Raw genomic sequence first — 25,370 nt, forward strand, 5'->3', positions numbered from 1 at the left:
CTCGATACACGATATTATCGTCTGATCTTTTAAATCCTACGGCCTATGTTACACTTCATGTCCTTTTCATATGGTGCGGTTTTAGGAAAAAACTGAAATTATTTAATTACTCTACGATGAGTTTTAATCACTTTAATTAGTAGATGACAAACGGTTATTAGTAGTTTAATTACTGACTAGTGAAAACAAGAAGAGTAGAAAGCGAAGAGAATAAATTAATAAGCCCTAAAACCCAGAACCTTTATTCTTCGCACGATCTGTTCTTTTCTGTAAACAGGTGAGCAGGCAAAGGCGATTCTTATTGTCTTGGGAACTTCAAATTCCTAAGAAGAGATTTTTTAGATACAACCAAAAGAAGAAAAAATTCCGAGGAAAAAAAATCTTGTCTTTAAATAGCTCGATTTTGGGCGCCAATTGAGGTAATGCAATCCTCGTTTCAACCTTAGGAGACTTTTAACTCTTCAGAGCGTGCGAATTGGAAATTAGGAATTCCTCTACAATTCTCCATTTCTAGGGCTTTTAGTGGAGATTATAGGCTTTGAAGTTCATCTCTTCGAAGTAATTCGTATCTGTTTGATAAATTAGTTGAAGGAGTTTTTTGAATCTGCATTGTTTTCTGGAGCTTTTAGTGAAGAATCACTTCGGTTTCGTAGCTCACTCAGCGTTGACGGTGGACTTGATGGAAAGTTTTGGTATTTGCATCTTAGTGAAGGTATGGCTCACTTTACTAGCGGAACTTTGGATCGTGTTCTGTTTATTGAGGTTTCTCGTGTCTGAATTTTGCAGATTAGTCGGTTCTGAGTATGCTGTGCTGTTTTTGGAGGTTACTCGTGTCTGAATTTCGCTGATTAATCGGTTTTGTGTTTACTGCTTTTATTAGGAAAGCGTTTGGTTTCGGGTTTTAGTGTCGTGAATTCTCAGTTTCTGTCAGTCGAATTTGGTGAATTCTTGAAGTTTACGGCCTTCCTTTTTCAGTTTTCTTCCCCTCTATTCTGCTCGAGCTGAGCTGAGAAAAATTGTCGCTATGGATGTTCTGCTGCGAACATTTTCTAAAAGTTGTCGCCTTTTTTTTAACTGAGACTGACTGATCGTTACTTCTGACTGGTTGAATAAATCCGATCTGGACGATTCTGAAAAGGCCTGCACTAGTTGCACGCATGTAGCTTTACTCTTCTTCTTCTGTTGCTTCGTCTAGTTTGATCTCTTTTTTGACGATCCTTCACTCGCATTCTTGTTTGAATTTCGGGACAATTTATCTTTATTCGGAATGATATTCTTTCATAATAAGAGAAAATAAAGCGTCTGATCTGGCGGGATATATCTTTTGCTTAAGCTACTTTTTGAGGTTCTTCTTTATGATTAAAAACTTCCTTTACTTTTACGTTTCTGCTTCAAATTCATAGATATATATAGATATATTTTTTTCCCTGGGAAGCTTCCTGTTAATTGTCGTGTTCTCTTGTTAGACGCCAGAGACTTTTGTATCTTCAAATTTTTGTAGTATGCAGCGCACTTGCACCCTTTGATTGCTAGAAAGCAACGAAACAATAATTTTGGGAGGAAAATCAGATCGAGAGAACTGAAAAAGATTCTCTCGTCACGCATGGACCGTGATTTGGTTGTTTTTCAGTTTTCCTTGGCTTGTTCTGACTCGTGAAGTGTTGTATGCAGAGATTAAAGAAGTTTTGACCATTTGGCTAATCTTTGGAAAAGGGTGAAGGTGAGAACTGTTCTCCCATGTATTTGCTTCTTCACCAGAATTTTCAAATGTTAAAATATAGGTGAAAGGGAACCCCCCCCCCCCCCCAAAAAAAAAAAAAAAAAAAAAAAAAAAACGGATGGTTCTGGAAAACATTACTCGTGAGTAGGCTGCTAGCTGTTGGTTGGCAATTAATTAGTTTTCTTGACCGTAAACTTATCTATTCTCGTGAGTATTGCCTTCTTCATTTGAGTTTCAGATCCTATTTTCCTTTATCAGAGACTATTCCAGTTACGCCAAGAATTATATTGCCTTTCTTGCATAGTCTACTGCTTGTTCTGGAAATCATATCTGCTTTGGCTTATTTGGCAGACTCAAATCCCAGGACATGGGATGTCTGCTATCAACACCGAAAGATTCTGGTGGCCAAAGAAGAAGGCCAGGAAATGTGGGGGAGGTGGCTGTGTTTGTTCCTGGAATTCGGATTCCTAAGCCTGTGGACTTTTCCCAGCCACTCAGTGAGAGCTTGTCTAAGAGCTTAGTAGAGCGTCTATCTGCTCTCAGAACTCGAGTAGTGGTAATGGCTAGCCAAGAAGCACCGGCAGCAACAAAACCAAGAAGAAAAACAGCTACGCAACATGGTTAGATGTTGGATGCATTTGGCAATTCAGGGTATTGTTATAGGAGTAATATACTGAAAAAATTGCGCATTTTGTCTGCAGGAGGTTCATCATTGGCTGATCTTCATCAGGCTCTTGAGGATTACTTGCCAGTGCTGTTAGGCCTAGTCAAAGATGGTAACCCTGAATTCAAAGATTATACCTTGATAAGAAACAAATGTTACACTATGTACTCTTTATTATAAGGGAACTGATAAATTGCATGCATGCCATAAGATTACTTCCCATGACTGGGGGATAGGCTAAAAAATATGGAATCTGTAGTCGACGGTTGCTAATTGTCTCCCATAAAGAAGACTGAAATTACAGTATCCTACAATTTTAGTCATTTTGCACCATAAACGAATATAATTATTTTTCTTTTTGGGTGGGGATTTATCTCTCTTTCCTTTTGGGTTGCCTGTAGTGGGGCAGCTTATATTTTTCCAGTCATTGGTGGGCTCTAATTTTTTCTTTTGTTTTTCTTGGTGATGTTACCTCGATTCTACTGTATAGGAAGCCAGTTGCAAAACAAGGTACAATTTATTTGGATTAATCAAGAAGATGAGGCTGAGGTAGAATGAATATAACAACCCATTTTTTTGAAGCTCTTTCCTGAGATTCTTTCTTTGTCAGATGAGGATTTTGTAACATTTCTTTTCTTTGCTCGACTTCTTGCAGGAAACAGAAATTTCAAATGCCTGGTATGAGGTTTTGTCTGTATTACACTTGATGGCCATGCTATCGTTATCACAAGCTAACATCTTGCTGCTCCCTAAAGCTTCTGCTGATGGATATCAGCCCAAAGTTTCAGAAGGTGGGATTTACTCAGTGCTTGGCTTCTGCTGTTTAACTTTTGCTTAGCATGGTATAATGCTGCATTAACTTCTTTACTTATCAAAAATTTGAACTTTCTCTCACTATTGGATCTTTTCATTGAAATTGAATCTTAGACTTAATTGTATTGCGTTAGTAACTTGTAAACCTGTGACTGCACGCGTGTTACTTATTAAGCTTGACCCGAGGAAGACCCATTACTAAACTGAATGCTGGGGCTGAAGCAGAATCACAGCCCTGCTACCTGTGCTGTCTGGTCATTTGTTATAAAATAATGTCTCAAACATAGTAAGAATAGATTATGGAGTATTATTTGCTTAAGGGAGATTTCATCTCCCTTAAATATATTTCATAACTACTATTGGATCGCTATATGACTGCCTCTACCACCCATCTGAGATGTGGTAGGCTCAAATTGGTTATGTTCAGATTCCTCGCTAATTAATATGTCTTAGTCTCTTGTTGATCCATCAGGTGAGTTATGCACAATAGTCTTAAGAGAGCAGTATAGATGAATGTTCTTTGTGTCTAGTGGGGAAGTTGGATGGTAGGATCCCAAATTAATAGCCATTGGTGATAGATAGGAAGTTGGCTTATTTGTCTCCTGTTTCATTTTTTCTGAAGGATTTATCGTGCCTTATTTGTCTCCTGTTTCCATTTTTTGAAGGATTTGTATTGTGATTCTTTATTCTTCTCATCTGACCATCTTATTCTTATTTGATTTTAAATTTGTTTTTGTATTTTTTTTAATGCTTCAAAATTTTCTTTTTTCCATTATTGATTTAAATGGGTGATTGAGTAGGATTTTAGATTGGGAGCCTGAGATGAAATAGGGAAGTGTTACTGCAGTGCAGTTGGAGTGGTGCATACTGTTAAATTGAAGGGTAAAGCTGTAACGAAGGAACCTAGAGTACCTTGGAAGTTTGGGTACCAAAATAGTATGTGCATAATGTTAATCTAGCATGGCCTTAAACATAGCTGATTGGAAGGCAAGAATCCATGTAGCTGACCCCATTTAGTTGGACAAGGGTTCTTGTTGTTGTTGTTGTGAGGTTAATGTAGCTCAGGTATCAGTTGAGATGGAAAATTGACAAGGATAGACCTGCTAGATCAGAAATGAACAACTTAACAGAAACATCAAAGTTGCACTGATGGACGAAAAAGAGAGAAAGAAGCCAAGATTGTTTGATATTTGTTAAAGAGAAGTGTGTTCATAATGTTGTGCTGCTAAAGAAGGGTGGAGTAGCACAATTGAGTCTTGTATCTGAACCCATGCTGAATTAATGCTAAGCTGAGCTATGGTGAATTGATTTGTGTATGTTGGAGCTGATAATGCAATTTCACATTTGCAATTTAGAACATCATTCATGGAGCCTTTTGTTATTATTTCATGCCAGTGTACTATCACTATTATTGTTGATCTGTCAGTAGTGCAACATTGTGTATATTATCATTGAAATGTATCCACATCTCAGGATTCCACCTACCTAGAGTGAAATCCGAATCTTGTCCATTACCTGTATTCTTCAGTGCTTTTTACCATTTATCACTAATACATGATAAGTATTTTCATTGTGTAGTTCACAATCCTTATCAAAAGGATCATGAAAAGATGTTAGCTATGAGTCCACTTAATTTTTCATTTCTCAAGTTGGTTCAAATTTTATTATTGATTCTGTGAATTAAGCCTTATTGTTATCGGTTGGCAATTGTAAATTGGCGTATTTTATAGTTAAACTTATCCATGTATGCTTTGCATGAGTGCATGTGTGTGCGAAAGTGGCTGTCCGATGCCCTTCATTATCTTTCTACTCGGTCTGTTCATTTAAGTTCATTTATTTTACAAATTATGGATTTCATTCTTTTGTAGCAGAGAGTAGACGGACTTCTATTGATATTTTCTTGAAGGCAGCAGGATACTTGGATTGCGCTGTACGACATGTTCTGCCTCAGTTTCCCCCTGAACTTAGGTTTGTGTGATTTTATATCATCTGTTCCATGGTTAGAACCTGTGGTGCTTTTCCTGAACCATTAGATTGTTTTCTTGGTACTTGCTAGTTTATAGATTTGTTGACTATTTTATCGTTCTTGTTACTTTTAGGGGAGTTCTTCCATTAGACTTATCTGAGGGTGTTTTACGAGCCCTTTGCGTGCAAGCCATAGGCCAGGTAATAATGGCTTATTCTTTGGTTTGTGGTACTTCTTATCCTATTCATCCATTATGCTGGATTCTTCTTTTGGGTTTACTTTAGGTAACTAATGATTTTTTCACTCACAGAATGATTCTTGTCCCCAAACGATATTGTGTAACTTGAAAGCAGTCTCATACTAGCAATATTTTTATGCTACATTAGGCATTTCTTCAGAAGTTTTTGAATGGGTTCTTTGCTCAGAATCTGGGAAATTGATGGAAAAGGGTTCACCTTCTCATTTTTTGAAGTATATGAAATGATTTTTTTTTCCAGTGGTATACAGAAACCTGTAATCTTATAGGTTTTCACATTGGCACATCCGAAATGAGAGCAGTGAAAATAAAAAAACTACTGCTTGCTGAAGAGTATCTTTGAGTTGGATGTGGTGTTCGGAGGGGATTTAAAAAGATATTCCCTTGTTCTATGCACCTTTCAAAAGTAACTAGCATATGCCAGTAACTTGTAACTAATATGTGTGAATAACATTGTACAGATGACAGAAGCAACGGTTTATGGTACAGAGTTCATTAAACTACTACCTGTTTGATTTACTGTATCACTGCAGTTGATCATCTTAATTGTCACCTGTTGCTCTCATCGTGAAGCTCTACAATATATTGTGGTTATTTTCTTTCTTTTTGATGATTCTTCTTTAAGATGGTTTTACAAAAGCACCTCCAATTCTAGGCCTTTGAATTTTTTTTTGATCATTTAAATTTCTTGTCTCATATACTCATTTTACGTGTGTTTTCTTGGTTGTGTAGCTTTCAACTCCACAAGCATGTTTAGTTTGTTGCCTTCCACTTTAATTCTCTCTATGAACACAATCTTTTGCAATTGTTTATTTAAAACTTAAAAAAGGAAAAGGAAGAGTAACTTTTGATTTGTTATTATTTTTATAATTATTGCACTGATTTGCTATTTGAATACTTTCCAAACCCCCCTCCAAAAAATGAAACTTTCCTTTGTTCAATTAATTTGTGAATTTTTGATTGCTTCAGAATTAGGCATTTGATGATGTGAATGACTGATTTCCCTCTGAGGAATGTCTATCTGAAAAATGTAGGTTAGGTATTCCTATGCTAAGAGTTGGTAGAATATGTACCTTGACGGCAGATTTTCTTGAGCCATAACTGCTGTTTTTTTGCATTTAAATTGTTTACTTATAACTTGTAGAGAGATAGATCAATAGAAACTGAACTTCTGTTTTGGTTTTCCCTGCTTCCTTCCCCCTTTTACCATCATTTGTCACAGTGTGTTGATATTCAACTTGGGATGGCAATTGACAGTACAAAGGCCACACTAGCAGTGAAACGAAGACTTGCATGTGAGATGGTGAAGTACTGGGATCAGGTATTGACTCATGCTCTGTGTTATGGTATTTGATGAACCTGAAAATTCAATATAGGCTTATATCCATGAGAAATTTATCAATTAACTATGCTGATTGGAAAACCCAGAGTCCTTTTTATTTTGGTCGAGGGAAGGGTGGGGTTTTTGGGGTGGGAAGGCATTAAAAGCAGAATAACCTTTCAAGTTTGTGCCACCTGCTAATTTGATCTCTTGAATGAATGAATTGTCAATTAAAGGAAAAATTGGTGAAGAAATTGTCACATAGTTGAAGTTGGACTGAAATTTTGAGACCAAAACAGGAAGAACTGTAATTTGATCTCTTTTACATGCATGGTAGGAGAAACTCGCAAGATCTTGGCATATCTCGCTTTCTCCATTTAGCAAGATGTGAGGATGTGTGAGACAAGACTAGATGCTTAGCATATAGGATCTCGAGTTGTAACTTTGATGATTGGATTATCATTTGAACTATGTGATTCAAACTATGAATGTGTAACATGCTAGACTTGCTTGAATTTCAAACTTTGAGCATTAATAGTTGAATATATGATGTGTACAATACACCATTTTAAGGTTTCACTTCAGTGTACTGGTTTACAACTGTATTTGGCTCATCTCCTTGAAGATATTTCCCAATGAGTTATAAGATTCAGCCAAGTGTAATATTCTAATCCAAGGTTTGGATTTATCCTAGCTTCAGATTAGAATATGCCACGTGGCTGAATCATATTACATTGGGCACTCATTGGGAGAAGCCTCCAAGGAGAGGACCTAAACTCTTACAACTTGGGGTTTGAAGTGAAACTCACATTTATACTATTCCTTTTCATAAATCTGAGGTCACTGGCGTGTTCATAAGGGCTGAAATAGGCTGGACAGAAAGTTTCAGCCTCAAGTGATCCCTAATGCCCTTGAGTTGGAGTGTCAAGTTGGGGAATATGCCACATGGCTGAATCCTATAACATTGGGCACTCACTGGGAGAAGCCTCTAAGGAGAGGGCCTAAACTCTTTACAACTTGGGTTTGAAGTTAAACTCAAATTTATGCTATTCCTTTTCTATAAGTCTTGAGTTCACCAGTGTGTTCATAATGGCTGAAATAGGCTGGACAGAAGGTTTCAGCCTCAAGTGATCCCAAATGCCCTTGAGTTGGAGGGTCAAATTGTGTATATAAATTCCACCAACTTGGTGAGATCTCAAGCCAACTTGCTTTTCTGAGTTTGCGAGATGAGCCTCGAGATTGAGATCTTGAACCATGGTTATATGTATGTTGTTCCTGAAAGCGTTGATCAGTATCTGTTTATTCCACTGTGTCTTAGTAGGCCCTGTGTATCAGTATATGAAGAAAGGGGGTTAAAGGTGATGGAGAATGATCTGGAATGTTCTCTTCGACCAAAAAGAAGGATAAAAAATAAAAGATGATTGTTGAATGTTTTGTGTAGAAGGTTTTATGATAACCCAGCTGGATAACAATTGAGTTCTTTTGCTTGTTGTGGGTATTTATATTCTCATTATTTAGTTGAAGCAATGAAATATTCTTGGAAAATACCCAACAAGAATCAGCATCACTTAATGTAGAGAATCATCTATAAGAAGAAAATGAGAAAGCCTACGTCAGAATAATAGGAGAAAAGAAGAGAAGGTTGAGAATTTGGAGAGAATTCAGATGTGGTGATGCAGACCGAACAAAAAATGGGGCTCTCTTTTCTAGGTATAAGCATAGGGTTGGGATTTATATGCATTTGTCATTTGATTTTATGGGTTAACTTTGTAAAATGCCTCTCTTATCAGCATCTAGGTTGAGTACAAAGCTGGGGGTTTAAATAATTGGTTTATTTATAAGTTATTTATAGGTTTATTTATAGAGTTATTTATAGATTTGGGCTGGTTCTTTTCTGGTGCAAATTAGTTGAACAGTTTCAAATGTGAGCATTCCAATCAGTCATCCATTATCCATTATTCAAGTAAGTGCTGATCCTCCCCAAAATTCTTGTCCTTGCCTTCTAACCCCAAACAGTAGCTTCCCCTTTACCATTTTTTATTTATTTTTGATTATTCTCTGTTCCAAGAACCTACCTCTATTGCACATACATAATTGGAAATCGGAACCCCAAATCATCCCTAAGCCTATACGCATCAACACCTTGGTCATGGCCCATGGGAATTCTGTGTATCAATGCCATCATCAAGAACGGTAATCTATGATTTCCTCAGTTGACATCCCAAGATCCTAACTCAACCCAAAACCTTAGCTCTTGACAACCACTGCAGAGTCCAAATTCATCACTTATTATGTATTTTAATCAAATTGCAGCCCCATTACTCCACATCAAACAATCCATTCAAAACTCAAGATTTAACCCCTTTCTATAGAAACCGATTCCTTAAAAAGCTTAATCTTGCTTAATCTTCAAAAGAACCCCAAGGCATGATCAAAATTGCACCCTATCCAACCACTACAACCTAGTTTCCTGATTCCCCTGATGCCAATCCAAAAGCCTCATTTCATCAGGAAACCTATTTCTAACTGTTAGAAGGGGTTGTTCCAAACTTGGAACAATTCATGGTTATGTCATTCTTCACTCACCCCCCCAGGGTTGATAATCAAGTAAACCTTCCAATTCCCTGTTTGAGTTGCCCATCTCAAAACCCCAACCAACCATCTTAACCCTGCAAAATCTCATTTGATCGAACCCTACAGGAATCTTGGAGTCGGATACCAATCAACACATGTATTTTGGCATCAGAGTGTATCATTGTAGTCTTATGTAATCATATCCATTTGAGATGAAAATTTATGACACCTTAATCGATTTTGGCTAACTCTACCCATCAATTGTCCATTTCCATTTTTCTTTCATATGTAATGCATTTCAAGTGGGAAACTGCTTTAATTATTTAATTCTCACTGTGGGTTGGAATGTAGTGTTTTTGGGAGATGGAAGAGTTACTAATTTGGTGGAAGTAACCAAATTGATCTTCTCCCTACGTAATTGAGCAACTTTGTTGGTCTTCTTGGTTTTTTTTATTGGTTCAGGATGTTACTTTCCAAACTACATTCACTTTCATGGTAACCCATGCAAAAATAAAAAATTAGCTACTGTCCATTTTAATATATCGCAGACCTGAATCTTGACTCACTGTCATCACTCATCCTTAAGTGGCATCATAATGTTGTGTTGCATGGCTGTATAACTGCAATGTAATTAAATAATAGATGAAAAACTTACTGCAATGCTCATTTGTACCAATTCCTTGTAGGCCCAAGCTAACATTTCGAACCTTTCATTGGCCAATGGATGGGGGGAAAAGCATAAGCTATACGTCAAGTGGAAATTCCTCGAAGCAAAGGTATACTGTTAATGTTTGTTCTACTTGTTTTCTCCCACACCCACTTCTCTCTCTCTCGTTCTTGCTCGTCATCGTGTCAATTATCTGTAGTGCTCTTCAACATGTCCTTTGTTGTTACTTATTCTTGATGCTTGGCATACGTGTGACTTGTTGTAAATTTTGGGGGGTGAGGGGATTAGTCTTATGAATCATGGAAGAGTATTGTAGCTTGAAGTCATGGTTTCTGGCTTATGTTATAGGTGTTTTTTGAGGCTAGAATCAGAGGTTCTGTACATGCTTTCCAGTATGATGATTATTTTTGAAGGGTGAAGGCATTGGATCCCTGAGACATGATTCCGAAGCTTCAAATGGTTGAGGCACTAGGCTATGCCTGAATGCCAGATTAAAATGCATATAAAATTATGACAATTTATAGAAAATTGCAGAAAAAATATAATAGGCATACAGCCAAAGCTATTACTAATCACACCATCATCATCATCATCTCATAAAAGCATAATGCTAATGACAGAAGTAAAATGCCTCCATTTAAGAGTTACTCTTTTGTGTTCTACGATGAAGGCAGATGCAGAAACACTTAATATTGAACTCAAAATGGTTTTGAACACTTCTGTTGAGAAGTACCAAAGATGCTTATGACAGTCTTGCTTCTTTTAATATTTTTTAATTTTCTAAATATTATATTTCCTTGATAGGCACTCTAATCTTCTATTTTTCAAGCTAGCTATTGCATTTTCTTATTGTTTTGCCTGTGGGTTTTGTTTGACACCCTTCATTATGTTCTATCTGCCTCTTTGAAGATTTCTTTCTTCTCTCGTCTTTTCCTATATACTTAAAGATCCTAAATCTCCAAAAGCTTCATATATTCAGCCTATGACAAACAAAGTTATATAGGTTATTAAATTTATCCAACATCAATGTGGCTGCTCTTTAGCTTCAGTTTGCACTTCAGGCATAGTGGTCATTGATAGGACCCTCTCAAACTTGGTTCTTAATCCAATCGATAGCTTACTGACAACAATGGATGACTACAGATTCAATACAAACAGCAACAACATATAACTCTGTTCTTTCTCTTCTTTCAATATCTCTGTTAACCTTCAATAACAAAAACAAATAACACCAGAAATCTATGAATTCAGAACCGCAACACAGCAGAATAAATTGGAGTTATAGTCGATTTACATCAAGCTTCCCTGATTGGATATAGCTGATGAGTACAGACTGATTCTACTACTGATAAACTCTTCTGAAATAAAATTAATTATAACTCAGATAAGCTAGACAGCCGATGGCTAGCTAATCCGTCCCAGAGGTCTTCCCTCTCCCACAAGCTCTTTCTTGTATCTTTTCTCCTCCCCCTTTCTCTCCCTCACTCTCTGGATATATTCCCCCCCTCCAGCCTGCGTAACAAACTCTTACTCTCTTAACCAATGTCCTTTTGCCACCTGGACTGTCATTTCTGTCCCTCTGCCCATAACAGAATGGTGGTGGCTGTCCACTAAGGGATTGCCACTTGTCCTCTCTCTTGTTTAACCTTGTGTTTGTATACCTGAATAACAAGGGGCTTATCAGTCATAGTGCCAAGATGATCAAGGCATTCGAGGGCCTTTCAAAGTGCTTAGGCGATTAGGCGGCTACAAGGCTTTGCCTAGTGGTCAAGGCATTCTAGTTGTAATATTTCCAATATAACTAACTATGATGTTTGGTCCAAATATCTTACTAAAAGTTGTATGATTTATTCAATAGCATGTAAGTGTGAAACATTTTGAAGACCATCATAAGGGTCAAAACATGAACACAAATCATTAACATCAAACAGTTAAACCTCACTAAAGTCAAAAACCATCTTTCAAGTTCAAAGTTAGAAGTTTAAAAACCAAAATATCAAAATTCCCTGCTCCCCTGCATAAGTATTCTGTACATATCAGCCAATAATAACATCAGGTTTAGAATCTTTTGGTAACTAGTTAAAAGAAAAAGGTAAAATGGTAATAAAATGGTTGCCTAGGCAGGTTAAGCATCCGAGGTGACCAAGGGGGTGTCTTGCCAGCCAAGTTCCTGCCTTTTATGCAATTAGTTAAGTGGTGATTGCAAAACATCATGGAAAATTGCCTAGATGCTTAGGCGTCACCTTGACAACTATGACTATAGGTCTTGGAAGTTTTCTAAAGTATCTTATTGTAGAAAAAGGGATGGGGTTCTGAATCACATGGCTCACAAATTTATAGATCTCTTTGAAAAAAAAAGAAAAGAATTGCAGGTCACAGAAATGATTTCGGAGAAATTGGATAACTAAAAATTAGGTCTGATTTGGCCACCAATCTGGTCCAGTGTTCCATCTAGGTATGAGATAGAATTTGGAACAAATCCAATGTTTAGATTCCAACTTACTAAGGCTCCTACTTTGGTAAGAAAGCTTAAAACCAGAAATGAGTTGCAAGTTTCAGAGGGTTAACTGCTGCAAATAGTAATCTGATTGTTGAGATAATTATTAGAAACCAGAGATAGAAGAACAGTGTTCTCTGCCAGATGTAATTAATGACTAAAACTAAAGATTTAAGAAATCAGGGTACCAATATGATTCTGATATTCAGTTTCAAAATCTTATTATGAAGAACAGGTATAGAATCAGCAATAGCATTGGACTTCAAAACTGAAAGCTTGCAGATGAAAATGGATTTCAGAATTAGAACTTTAAATCTATTGCTTAGAAGGATTAAGTCTTGAAATCAGAATTGCATATTAGAACCAAACAACAGAACTTAAGATTCTATCTGTAGAATAACAACAGAATAATAAAGCAAAATGAAATAGAGAGAGCTGGAGACCTGCAAGATAGGTCTGGCCTGTATATTTCAGGCATTCTACCTGATCATCTGAGCTGGCATCTCACCAAAACCAAGCTGAAATCCCACCAAGGCTTCAATTGAATAAGCATTGCAGAAAGGAGCTTTGAATCTCATAGAATCAAAACTACAAGCCAATTGCATTTATTAAATTCGCGTGCCTTAATGGCAGGTTTGGAGTTTCTAAAGCAGTTAGTCATCTATGTAATACTAATTGACTTTTAAAAGGCTTAAAATAATTCCCTGACATGAAAATCCTTGGCTGTGTTTGTAGCTCTAAAGCAAGTAGGACTTGGCCAAATGAAAGAAAATCAATGCATAACACGATGTATTGATAGGATCATAGTTCAACCTGAACTGGGGGCATAAAAATGATCCAGATAAGAATTGAAAATTGAAACCATAATATATTTAAATAGATCTCTATAGTAGACTCAGAATAGGATTCCTGGTGGACATTCCTAGAGAATCAAGGAATTTTTAAGTTCCTGAAACTATTGGCTGTCTTTCCTCCCATTGCCACCGATGCCTAGATAGTGCATTGGTGTGGATGGCTAGAGTGTGCATTGTACCTTTTGATACTGTTACCGGAATGAGTAGACCAAACCTTTAGATTATCTCATCTGGCTGGTGAACTTTGTAAGGAAGGGGCAGATAGGTATTCCAGGTCCTTGTGTTCTTTGGGAGGCTTTGTACCATGTCTAAGATTAGCACTCCTTGATGACAAAAACTTCTTTACATAAAAAGGAGATGGACAGAGCTTCCTTCAGCCATGGTAAATGGGAATGGATTCAATGCTTTGGCTTTAGATGTGCATGGGGATATTTCGAGGTATTTTCAGGAAAATACTAAAAACATAACAGCAAAGTGGTGATAATTCATCTCCAGGTGGAGGAAACTTAATCCAAAAAATTGAATAGAATAAGGTATATATAGCATGTGAGTTATTGGCTCAGGATATTTGGGCTTCGGCAACTTTGTTTTTTGCAGTGTTTAATAATTTTAAAAAGCTGCCAAAACCCTTGCTTTTCTTCTGGTCCTTTCTGTTGTTTTAATTTGTAAGTGGTTTTGTCGATAGCAAATTCACCATCATCTCCTATATCCTGTATTTGTGATCCATAAGGTCGTGGTTCTGTTTATTTGTCAGGCTGGAGCATACTATTATCATGGCTTGATACTTGACGAGGGGAATACCGAAAAATCTCATGGGATGGCTGTGGCCGCTCTGCAAGCTGCAGAGGAGTTTCTCAGAGAAAGTAAGAAGGCCTGTGAAGCCTTCAACATGGCTCCTCCTCTATCAAGGTGATTATTGAGATCCCTCTATATGCTTGTTTAGGTTCTGCTAGAGAATGTCTTTTTCTTCCAAACATTTTGTACACATTTAAGAAAGAGTAGAAGCTGCTAAAATTAAATCTTGATCATAAAAAGCAGTTCAGGATCAATGCTATTGATCTGATGTTGAAGGGGTGAGGCTTACTGCAGTTGAGCTAACTAGTTCTTCATCGTCTGCTTGACCGATTACTGCTGGTGGTTCAGGGTTTTAGCCCGTTCTTTAAAGGAGATAATTCTTCTTAATAATTGTTTTTTGATGACTTGACGTTACTTAATGCTGATAGTTGATAACTTGGCATTGCTTAATTCGACTTTTGAATTTTGATTACTTATTGGATAAATTGTAGTATACTAAATAATGTCAGAAAAGAGGGGAAATAAAAATAATGCATGGGGCATCTTGGTCGCTCAGGCACTGCGTAGACGGGTGTGTTGACCACCTAGACAGGCTCCTTGTTGCCAAAGCGCTTGTGACCTCTCCACTGCCTTAGGTCTTCTCCTGGATGCATTATCATTTTATCTTTAATGAATTATTTGTTTTCCTTTTACAGGTAATGGAAGTCATTATCATGAACGTAGATTAAGTAGTAAAGAAAACGTATTAGAACATTCTTATAGTACCAATTATCCTACTGTTTGTTGTGGCTCTGGGAATTAATACCAAAACTTGTCTCGGAGTAGAATCGTGCTGTGGTTACCACTTCATTGTTCAACATAGTCCAATTATCTGACCTCATAACAGTTCAAATGGATGACCACTCTTGGAGAACTAAATAATAATCGAAATTTACCGGCATAGGTTGATATATGAGTTCATTTCTGACCATGTGAAGATCTGACATGTACATATATCATGACATTTGGATTCTTCATATCTAGCCTTTCATCTTTTTTCTTTTGACTCATCTAATTAGCTTTGTGGTGCAGGAGTCCACCTCTATGGGGATCAATGAAGTTTCTTTCCGAAAAAATTCCAAAGGATACTGCTAGCAAGGTGCGGATCAACCGGGACCTATATAGTAATGAAAAGTAAGTGGGCTCTTTGGTCTTAATGGTTATGTCTTTTTTTAGTTGTCAACGAAGAGGACTTACATATATAGCATGAGAGTTCTTTCAATTTTCTTTGATTACATGGCTGAGTACAATATTTTAACGAGACCTGAACAAATAAATATTACACTAACCGTAGATGGAAAACAAAGACCAATCCAGTTAAGAAAACTTGTCTAGAATAGGGCAAAACTCTCTCCGTTGGGTACAAATTCCTCAAGACTTATATGAATGCTCATGTATGCCAAACTTTAAGTTGATAGTTCCATAGTTGTTTTGCATTCACCCTGAGACGTATCAATAAGAAGTACATGTAAATGAATATAAGATGCCTGATTATTCCGGTTGCAGGGCTATGGAGACAGCACCGCAATTGCCAGATTTTGCATTGGCACTCAAACCAGATGACTATCAGCTTCCTTCTGTGGACTCCTCATGGAATTAGGAGCATGTCAAGTTCCAATTTGGTTTCAACCACGTCAAAGTTGAGAGAATGTAACACAAGTTGCAATTATTGAGATCGATGGTCATGTTCTTAAGCATGGGAGGAAGTCCAAGGAGGTGGGCGTTCTTCCATTCCCCGTGTGTGTACTAAAATCGTTGTCAAGAGTTCATTCTTTCTCTCTCTACTCCTTTGTTTCTTCAAACAGCTTGCATCAAGTGCAGGTGGCAATGCTTTGTGGACAAGTCCCTCTGTTGTGTAAAGAGTTAATTGGAAACAGGAAAGGAAAAAGATAAAAAAGTGAGGCAAACCAATTTTCGTTTTTAAATAAACAATAAAATTTTGTCCAGAATTCTCAAGAGCTCTGAAGGAAAAACCATTGCCAGTACTGCTGAGTTAATTGACCCAATTTTCCCTTGCGTTGAGCTTAAGACCTAACTTGCATTGCAGGTTTTGTTCTTCGGTCTTGTCCAACAATCGACAAACGACAAAAAAAAAAAAAAAAAAAAATGTCTTAACAATCATACAACAGGACTACGTGGTTTCAAGAAAAACCGAAAGTTTTATGGTTTCTACCCAAAAACAAGGGGAAAGGAAAACCTAATTTTTATTTGGAAATTTAGAAAAACCAAATTTTGAGCATCCTAAAAGAGACAGTTTGGCATGCATCCTAGGCTGATTTTGTTGCACGAAGAAAGTAATGGTTTTTCCTAAGTTTGAGCATCGACTTGTGGTGCACATCAGACAGCTTATGGATATCCACTGAAGTTGGAAACCTTACGATTACCCAAAAAAACGAAAGAATAAGTAATTGAAATATAAGTTTGCTATTCTCAAAAGAGCTGCTGATCACAATGTTAGTTTATATAGGAACCACAAGCCACAAAGAAGCTGTAATCCTAATTTGTTGTATAAGTTCATCTCATCGGTAGTCAAACTAAGGTCGATCTTGGGTTACTGAAGTGGAGACCTATTTACCTGCAATCAACCCATCAACCAGGTTAACACTAGTATTAGCATTCTTAACTTCATCCTTACAGGCGCAAACAAGATAAACAGAACACATTCAGTGGAACTCCTCGTCTACAAAGAACTGTACTCTTGTGTCCACAGTTGCTGGATGACGATAGGCCAAAATGACAAATCCAATTTTGTGAAATCTTCAGTTCTATAGCTAATTTACAAGTTCAATATGGAGTGAGACTTCAACTGGATCCTTTACATGTTAGGCGGTTACAAAGTTATAGATGATACCAATTCTGAATCTCATGATACCCTGGTCCACATGAAGGGAGAAAGCCCTCAATGGAGGATATACTCGCACTGATGATCTTCTGTTTCCTTGACTTTGTATTCTAAACTTCAGTAGCAGTTCCGTCATTCTCCTCAGCCATGGTTTCGTTCTCTTTTTGCTGCTCCGCTGAGTACACAAACCATTGATATGTCAAGTCAAAGAATATGCCAAGATACAACTTACTATTCTCCATTTTTCTAAATCATGCACAGAATCACACACAAATAAAACTACTACGGAAACTAGCTAAACTATTTATGATTCTTTTTCTTCTTCTTTTAATCTTATGATGACATATAATCAAAATCATCACTAACCCTATCAATCTGTGAACTTATCCATGCCTTAATGCCTTTTAACTCAACAGCAAGTGACAATGAAAAAGCGGAGAGAATATGAACATCAAAACACTAGACACATGAGATTTGCATGTTCTGTAAACAATTTACTACAAAAACCATATATGACGTATGCTTGTGATAATTCATCACAACATATAATTAATACACATACTTTAATGTCTTCTGCTTTATGCCTCTCCAAAAACAGAGGCTCAGAATTAGATATGGACTTTCTGATCTCAGGCCCCTCAAGCTTTGTTACCATCAGACAACTCCAAAACTGATTGCCATTAGCCAAAAATAAATGGAATATCTGTAATTTTAGCTGCTTCCACTAATTTAGGCTAATGGAAGCAGGAAATGACAGAAGCAAATGATGGGGATGAAGAAAAAGATGGCACGTGCTGCAGATCATTTCCTGTTCCTATACTACAATCTGCAAGTCAGTCATTGGCTTGCTTCCGTCACATTTTCCTTTATGAAATGGGATCCCAGGGGCTTTTAATTCTCTTAATATTGATTTCCCCGGCGCGGGGGGGGGGGGGAGGAATGTTATGTCCCTGTCTTTGATCAGCTTGTGCATGAGTAGTTATCCTATATTTATCTATATTTGTGCATTTATATGTTTAGTTCCTATGATCACATGTGTGGTCGTGTGATTATAAGTTATTGTTTTATGGGAAGTTATGGTGTATGGTGTTGGACACGAGTTAGAGAAAATACAAAGTATGGTAGATGGGTGTAACTGATATATTGTAAGATAAAATATCCTTGAATTGAGAATGAAGATATAAGAATCTTATTTAAACTGCTCATTCAGTAAGAAGGCAGTATTTCCTTGATAGAAACACAATGAGATTTCCCCAATAGAAACACGCGCCATCTATTTTTCTCTCTGCTCTCTTCTCTTCTCATCTTAATATCTGTTTTTCCCTGTATTTTCTCTTTCCTCTATTTTTTCTATCCACGAATTACAGGTCATGTACAAACCATGACCTTGATTGAACCTATTGGAGGCAAGGATTCATGTAGCATATCACATTTAGCTGAGATTATCCTGGTTTACCGGACTGTACCGCTTTCCTCTTACTTTCTCTTCGCCATGTCATTTTCCATGTTCCATTTCTCATCTCATTCACCATTCCTCTTTTCCCCTCTCTTGATTCCCTTTTCTTGCCTTGTTTAGAATCTTCAAACTGCAGTTTTTCCTACTTTGTTTGGATCCATGTAATCAACTCCATAAGATGGAATGCAGCTGAATTTGTTGTCATTATTATACTTTGCCATAGGACCAACTATAGCAGTTTAATTGTGAGCATAAAAACCTTGGGGTATACCTGTTTAAAAAATTAGGCCTCCTCCAGGTTACAACTCTGGCAGACAGATGGGTAGCTCAGAGAAACCTTCTAGACAAGCCAAAGCAGGAAAAATTGTTTCTTTTGCTGGACAACATTTTAACTTATATGAACTCAGCTTCAGCCCCCATAAAATGATAAGATGAGAAGGTATTCCATGCAAAGATCAATTATTTATCAAGGAAATCTTATGATTTCTAAAATGACAAGGTGAAATTCAATCATAGAGTAGAGTAGAAGTTTTCAACAATAATGAATCAAGAGGTTTATCAAATAAAGTGCTCACCCATTAGTTGAGCTATTGCCTTTTGTGTGCGTCTCTCGAGCTTTTCAAGCTTCTTTAGCACATCCCTTTTAAGGTCCCAGTTTGGCTTCTTCGGAGCAATGTTCACAAATGGGTCCTGCGCAAATGCTTCGAGGTTATGATGGACACAGTAATAAGATAAAATGCATATCAGGCACAGCATATGCCTCTCGAGTTAATCATCACCTTGGTCTCCTCAGGTGCTGAAGGTTCTGTGGCAACTGGGTCTTCAAACTTTGGCAGGACTGGGGCAGCTACCTTACCCTCTTGAAGTTGCTTATCATGAGGAAGGTAGTTCCTGAACTTCATGCTCAGGTTCCTGGAGATACCATTACAGATAACAGTGTAGCCCTAATAAATATGTATTTGTGCAACAACAATCATAAGACAACCAGGTCTTCATTCACATACATAAACATAGGATAAAAGGTAAACCAACAACTGATTGTATTGAATATCAAGGATATATGTAAAAAACGTCATTACAAATCCATAAGTTCATAATATGTGTGGAAGGAACAAAGTACAAAGCATGTTCAAAGATATTTGATGGGAAAGTCAACCCCAGGTCCTATATATCTCTCACTTGTTGTCCTTACAAAGAGCTAATAAAATTGCAAAATACAAGAGCTCTCTAGAGTACCCCAATGGCAATGTGATCTAGACGGAGAAGGATATAGAACGACTTAGCCATAGATGGTACACCCCAGCAGCCACCTGTTAATAGGACAATGAGCTCCTCAAGTGTTTTATTCAGTTGAGACACTTTCACAATCTATCCTGTAATGATATTAGTGGATTTAAGTTGTTGTGGCACCATAAAATCAGGGGAATCAATCAGATTAAGCAGGAGGTTTAGTAGTTGTTTTCTAATTTACAGACGCTATTTATATTTTAGCATACCGAGGCAGATCCATTGTTGGATCTGCAACTGCAAGTAACAGCCTCACTTAATTATTGGAGGAAGAAGATTCTAATGAAGGCTAGATTTGGACAGCTCAGTTAACAGGTATAACAGCAACACTGAAAGAAGTTAAACACCAGAAAACAATTGATAAGGGATCCATGGTTTAACTTGACTAATCAAGCTATTTATATGATTAAGAGCACATAGAAAATTCCAAATGAATAAAACAAAGGCATAAATGGTCTTGATTTCCAACAATAAAGGTGCTGCAAGAGCTGCAACAACTATAAAGGCATTGAAGTAATGAGTCACAAAATAAAGTCATAGGAAAAGGTTATTAAAACCCAAGGAAAGAAACTACCATTTAGTGTCTACTAATTTGGCTTTATGCCAGGAAGATCTACGGTTGACAGGATCTCTTACTCATGAGATAGAATGATAGAGAGAGGGGTATAAGGATCTTTGTATGGTTTTTTTATACCCAAAAAAAAAAAATCCTTATGAAAGAGTCTGAGAAGGTTAACTGGGAATATTCTAGAGAAGAGAAGGGTCTCAAGTAAATATGTGGCCATAATTACAAATATGTATGATAATATGGTGATGAGTGACAATTGTAGGGAGGACAAGGTACTGAATTCCTCGCAATTGGGTTGCATCAACAATCAACCTTAAGCCTTTATTTGTTTGCGCATACCATGGGTGATCTAACTAGAGATATATGATTGTGATGGCTTGAAATCATTAAATCTATTATACCATGCTTCTGTTAACATTCTTGTTAGTTTCACCTTTCGATTGTTCTATAAAATCCTATCTGTGATCTTGTTAAGCTAATCACCTACTAGAATTTCTGTTGTCTTTTTCTATTATTATTTCATTAATATAAATACAGCAAAAAGAAAAACACATATGCTAATTAGTTTGCCAAACAACGAATCATCCAACCTAGATTATGCTTCTCAGACAGCTTACCCTTTTGTAATGTTGTTTAATCTTTGTTCCTACCTTATTTTTTCTTTCTTTCCCCTTCTTCATTATGTGGTTTGTTTCCTTTGGCTTAGTGCTCATATTATATTAGTTTACCATCAACCTAGTATTTTCTCTATCAAAATACAATATAAATAGGTGAACAAAGAGTAAAATTGAACAAGCCAAGGAAAATAAATATAGAAGGCTTACTGTTCTTCATCGGCATCACCAGCATCCTGCTTATTCCCATTTTGAACTGAGTCATCATCAGGGGTGTTTAAGAGCTCCTGAGCAGCTCTAAGAGCTTTAAGCCTCTCACGCCTAGCTGCAGCAGCTTGTTCAATAGATTCCTCCTCGGTAGTCATCACTTCACCTATGTCATACATAATTACATAGAAATGAAAAGATTTTAGAAACATGTAAACTACCACCTATTTTATCCATTACTCATATGCTTCGTTTTCTGCATAAAACTTTTACATTGATCCAGTATGTACTTGAGGCATAGAATGCCACAACTCTTAGAATTTTGCATACAGCAATATAGTACATGAGAACAGTTATGATAGAATACTTGAGACTTACGAAGAAGACATTTACAGATTTACTATTTATTTATTTATTTGTAGCACTGAATCAAGGAGACTTTCACAAGACAACATCAACTTCCAAAACTACGCATTTTCCAAGTGGCATTAGAATAAAAAAAGGCAACTAAAAAGAGAAGAAAAACCTAATAACAGTCCAAAGTTCTGACAGAACAAAAAACCTAGTGCTAAACAACAATATGCAGCATAATGGCGAAAATTGCTCTCCACTTAATCAGACAATAGCAGAAAATCAGAGACAAAATTATAGAAAGCTATAAACCTAGGACGGAGGACTACGTTCCTTGAGAAAAAAAGAATTGACGAGCTAAGCTCTTCGCAATTGAATGGAAAAGTAGAGTGGGGAGATTGAGAAGAAACGAAGGATCGATCGCGAAAGAGACAAAAGGCCACTACCTGCTTCGCGAGGTTCCGAAATTCTACAAGTGCGCGAGGTGTGGAACGTGAACTGTTATTTTAGTTTCAGGGTTTCAGCTTCGAGAAGGTAGGGCTTAGTTCCGAAAAATATACAATTGCACCGTTTCTGTCACAGTGTCGGGTTAGAATCCGTTAGACTCGGCTATATATCGGCGTAATTTCAATTCCTTGAAAAGGTGATTTCTTGACCTCTTTACCCCTGTTCGAATGGTGCAACCAATCAAGGTTTAAAGTATCCCATGATACCGTACGATACTAGTCGATACGTATCCATATTTGACACAATCTATACGATACAATATAGATACGTCTCTCCATTAAATTACACTAAAATTTATTAGGCAGAGCAATACAATACTGGATAGAAGACGATACGTCTCTTAAAATCACTTGAAATAATAGATGAACAAAAATTGTATAAAGAGTTTACGTTATTTACCCATTTCCAAAAAGTTATGATATAATCTTTAACGGCAACGCATGATGAATTTCAAAATGAAACATTGGATGTGTTCAATATTCAAATATTGGATGTTACCTACTTCCTTACCTTCAATGCTTTGGGTTTGGCTCCTCTCCAGGGAGAACGTCTCCCAAGGAGTGCTCAATGAGCATTGAGAAGGTCCTGCAATTTCTTGGAGGTTTTTTATTTTTCTTTTTTCAGATTGGGTTTGGGTTTTGTGGGTTGCACTTGGGGGAAAAGTAGATACTTCATCTAACCCTTGGATTGGCATTGTCCACCTGGCGCCTTCTCAAAGTTCACTAGCTAGGCACTCCATGAGAGCTATTCTCCCCAGAGAGAAGCCGGACCCCAATTGGTTACAATGTGGTTTCAGCTTGTTGTGCACCTAGAGTATCTAGAGATGCATGAGACTTTTGAGAAAGAGAACCTAATTTGTAAGATTAAAGTCTTCCTCAATAATAGCTCTTTAGACCACAAAAGCCCTACTTCCTTGGTGTGAGGAGCTTAAGTTGGTTTGCCAATGTATTAACTTCATAGCTTATAGGGCCTGCATTCACCCTTCCAAAGTAGAAAGGTCTTATGAGAAATGGTTGTCAGGTCTCAAAAACGGTCATATATAGGATGATGATGTTATGAAGAACCGGTCTTTTGTGGAGACCATAGCAATACATTCTTTCTTCTTTTTCATTTTTTGGGTAAGAAACTCATATCATTCAAGGCAGGATAGTGGCCGAGCAAAGCTCAAGACCATTAATTCAAGCATGAGACTTGTTCAGGGAGATGGGGGTTCTGAGGGTGGTTGCCCCTCTCTGAGATTTGGGTTTTTTCTCAAATCAGAGTCAATAATTCTAAAACTTAACAACCATTCTCTCTTCTACCAAAAAGCTCGAGATCATAGTGTTAAGAATAATGGATGCACAACTATGAACATAGAAGAACACAAGCAAAGCACACAAGAGGGATTTAATGTGGTTCGGCAAAACCATGCCTACATCCACAGAGAGAGAAAATGAGTTTCACTATTTCTAAGAAAAACCTCACACTACTCTCATACCCATTAAGTGCTTCCTTTGCTCGCCCCATTCTTATCCTCAGGATGGGTTCTCAATCCCCCAATCCCCTACAGGGATTGATTGGGATTATCCCATAGAGACTATTTATAGGAAAACCTAAAACCATAATTCCAATGTAATTACAATTTTAACCCAGTACTAGTAATTGACCCAAACCCTATTTCAATTACAAATACAATCAAAACCATAATTACATGGACCTATAGAATACAAGACACCTAAACCCAATACATAACAATACCCAACATCATTAATCCTCACTTCCATTTGTTTCATAACAGAGATTGAAAGTCCTCTAAACAAACTCAAAGGAGGTGTAAAACCGTAGAGATGACATATAAATCATTATACTTGGGTTCTTGTGTGCGCTTAAAGAAACTAATTCATAGAGAATTCATAGAGAGGTCAAAAGTTTATCGTTTACTTAAAAAGCATAGTCAATACTCAATAGTTTATTTAGATCTAGAACTTGTTCTAAGGTACAAACCCAATAGAGATTAATTATTAAAAAGCCAACAAATATGATTTTAGAATTTAAAGTTTCAAAAAAATGGCAAAATAGACAACTTAGCCTCTCAGCTTTATTTGTCATTCTCAGGTTGAAAATCTCAGTCAATCAGCACAGGAAGAATTACAAGTGAATGTACAGAATTCATTTGTAGAAGGAAGAATGGAAGAATTGCAAAGTAATTGGAGTTTTACTGTTTGTAATGTCAAACAAAAGATCACAGTCCAAGCCACTAAGAGTTAGCAAAAATTGTTTGTTGAAGGATTGCATGAAGAAAATTTACAAAAGTAAGGAGAAGAAGAAAGATTTACCCCAATTATGTTTCCAGTGAAAAATCAATGGGTTTTTTTACCTTTTTTTCATGCCGTTATTAACCAGACCAAATATAATACTGTCCGACCATTAAGCATGGATTTTATTCATATGGTGAAAGTTGAGAATTTTACTGAATCAATAGAAAAACGCAGATTCAGATGAATAAGTTAAATTATCCAGATTCATCAAATAACTATAGAATTGATATATGTATCACCTCCTACCTAGTGTGAGAATTAAGATAAGGTCATATGAGGCACCAAAGGAGTATGGATCTTCTACCTCCAGATTGTACCTGGTGACCTCCGAAAACATTTAAAAGAGAGTATTACGAGCATGGATTAGAGGAAATCTCTCCAATATCTGATAAGGGCGAAGAGACTCTATCCTCGCAAATGGAGGATATGGACTCCTTTAACAGAGGATTCAACCTAACACGATCATTTGATTGCGACTCAACCTATCTTATATGGTTTAAATTCTTTTATGTTTAATCCTAAAAAATGTTGTGTAGTCAATATTGGAATGTGAATTTGTGATATGGAAAAGGTTTGGGATATTTTCACATTGGAAAATGCAAAAATCACTTTCTTTAGGACTTGCTTGGTTCATGAATCAGGGATTTCAAATTTACAGATTTATAGCTAAAAAAGTAACTGTTTAGTTAGCCCAAATTTATCAAAATTCATAGAGCTCCGTTTGGTAAATTTCATCAATTATACACGAGATTTATGACTATCCAAAAAAAAAAAATCAAAAAAAAAAAATCAAAAAATAAGAAAATCGAAGAATCCATGGTTTTCACCAAATACCCAAAAATGACTTATTTCATATTTTTTGACAAAAAAAGTGAAATCCATGGATTTCATGAATCCAAGAATGTTTTAAAACCAAACAAGTATAAATCACCATTTAATGAATCCAGGATTTGAAACATAAGAGTATTCATGAAATCTCTTAAGTGAAACAATTTTACAAAGGAGTATTGATGGAATCTAGCATTCTACCCATAAGAATTTAAAAACCCATATTGTTTTCAATTTTGGAAGCAAA

At 36.7% G+C, this 25,370-nt stretch overlaps 2 protein-coding genes across 5 annotated transcripts; one reads left to right on the plus strand and one right to left on the minus strand.

Annotated features, from left to right (window-relative positions):
* Positions 1-238: 238 nt before the first annotated feature.
* On the plus strand, positions 239-16,246 carry LOC149012585 (Endosomal targeting BRO1-like domain-containing protein). Of its 3 annotated transcripts, XM_089160138.1 has the most exons (14): positions 239-419; positions 630-712; positions 1,672-1,720; positions 2,072-2,340; positions 2,422-2,496; positions 2,875-2,933; positions 3,040-3,175; positions 5,069-5,165; positions 5,297-5,363; positions 6,642-6,740; positions 10,001-10,090; positions 14,087-14,241; positions 15,199-15,300; positions 15,673-16,246. In XM_089160138.1, exons 4-14 carry the CDS (start codon positions 2,088-2,090, stop codon positions 15,764-15,766), a joined length of 1,227 nt encoding a protein of 408 aa, XP_089016264.1. In that variant the 5' UTR covers positions 239-419; positions 630-712; positions 1,672-1,720; positions 2,072-2,087; the 3' UTR covers positions 15,767-16,246. The 3 variants fall into 3 exon arrangements, with proteins under 3 accessions (XP_089016264.1, XP_089016263.1, XP_089016265.1); XM_089160137.1 differs by having other exon boundaries at positions 239-712; XM_089160139.1 differs by lacking the exons at positions 15,199-15,300; positions 15,673-16,246 and having other exon boundaries at positions 239-712; positions 14,087-14,245.
* A 185-nt stretch (positions 16,247-16,431) lies between these two features.
* Positions 16,432-22,061, minus strand: LOC149012586 (Cwf18 pre-mRNA splicing factor). 2 transcript variants are annotated; one of them, XM_089160141.1, is made up of 5 exons: positions 21,938-22,061; positions 21,144-21,306; positions 19,244-19,376; positions 19,040-19,154; positions 16,433-17,183 (listed from the first exon to the last, which is right to left on the minus strand). In XM_089160141.1, exons 2-5 carry the CDS (start codon positions 21,296-21,298, stop codon positions 17,119-17,121), a joined length of 468 nt encoding a protein of 155 aa, XP_089016267.1. In that variant the 5' UTR covers positions 21,299-21,306; positions 21,938-22,061; the 3' UTR covers positions 16,433-17,118. The 2 variants fall into 2 exon arrangements, with proteins under 2 accessions (XP_089016266.1, XP_089016267.1); XM_089160140.1 differs by lacking the exon at positions 21,938-22,061 and having other exon boundaries at positions 16,432-17,183; positions 21,144-21,319.
* Between the last annotated feature and the right edge of the window lie 3,309 nt (positions 22,062-25,370).

This window comes from Hakea prostrata, chromosome 6, assembly GCF_041222555.1.
Source record: "Hakea prostrata isolate BN-2017 chromosome 6, UWA_Hpros_2, whole genome shotgun sequence".
Taxonomy (NCBI): domain Eukaryota; kingdom Viridiplantae; phylum Streptophyta; class Magnoliopsida; order Proteales; family Proteaceae; genus Hakea; species Hakea prostrata.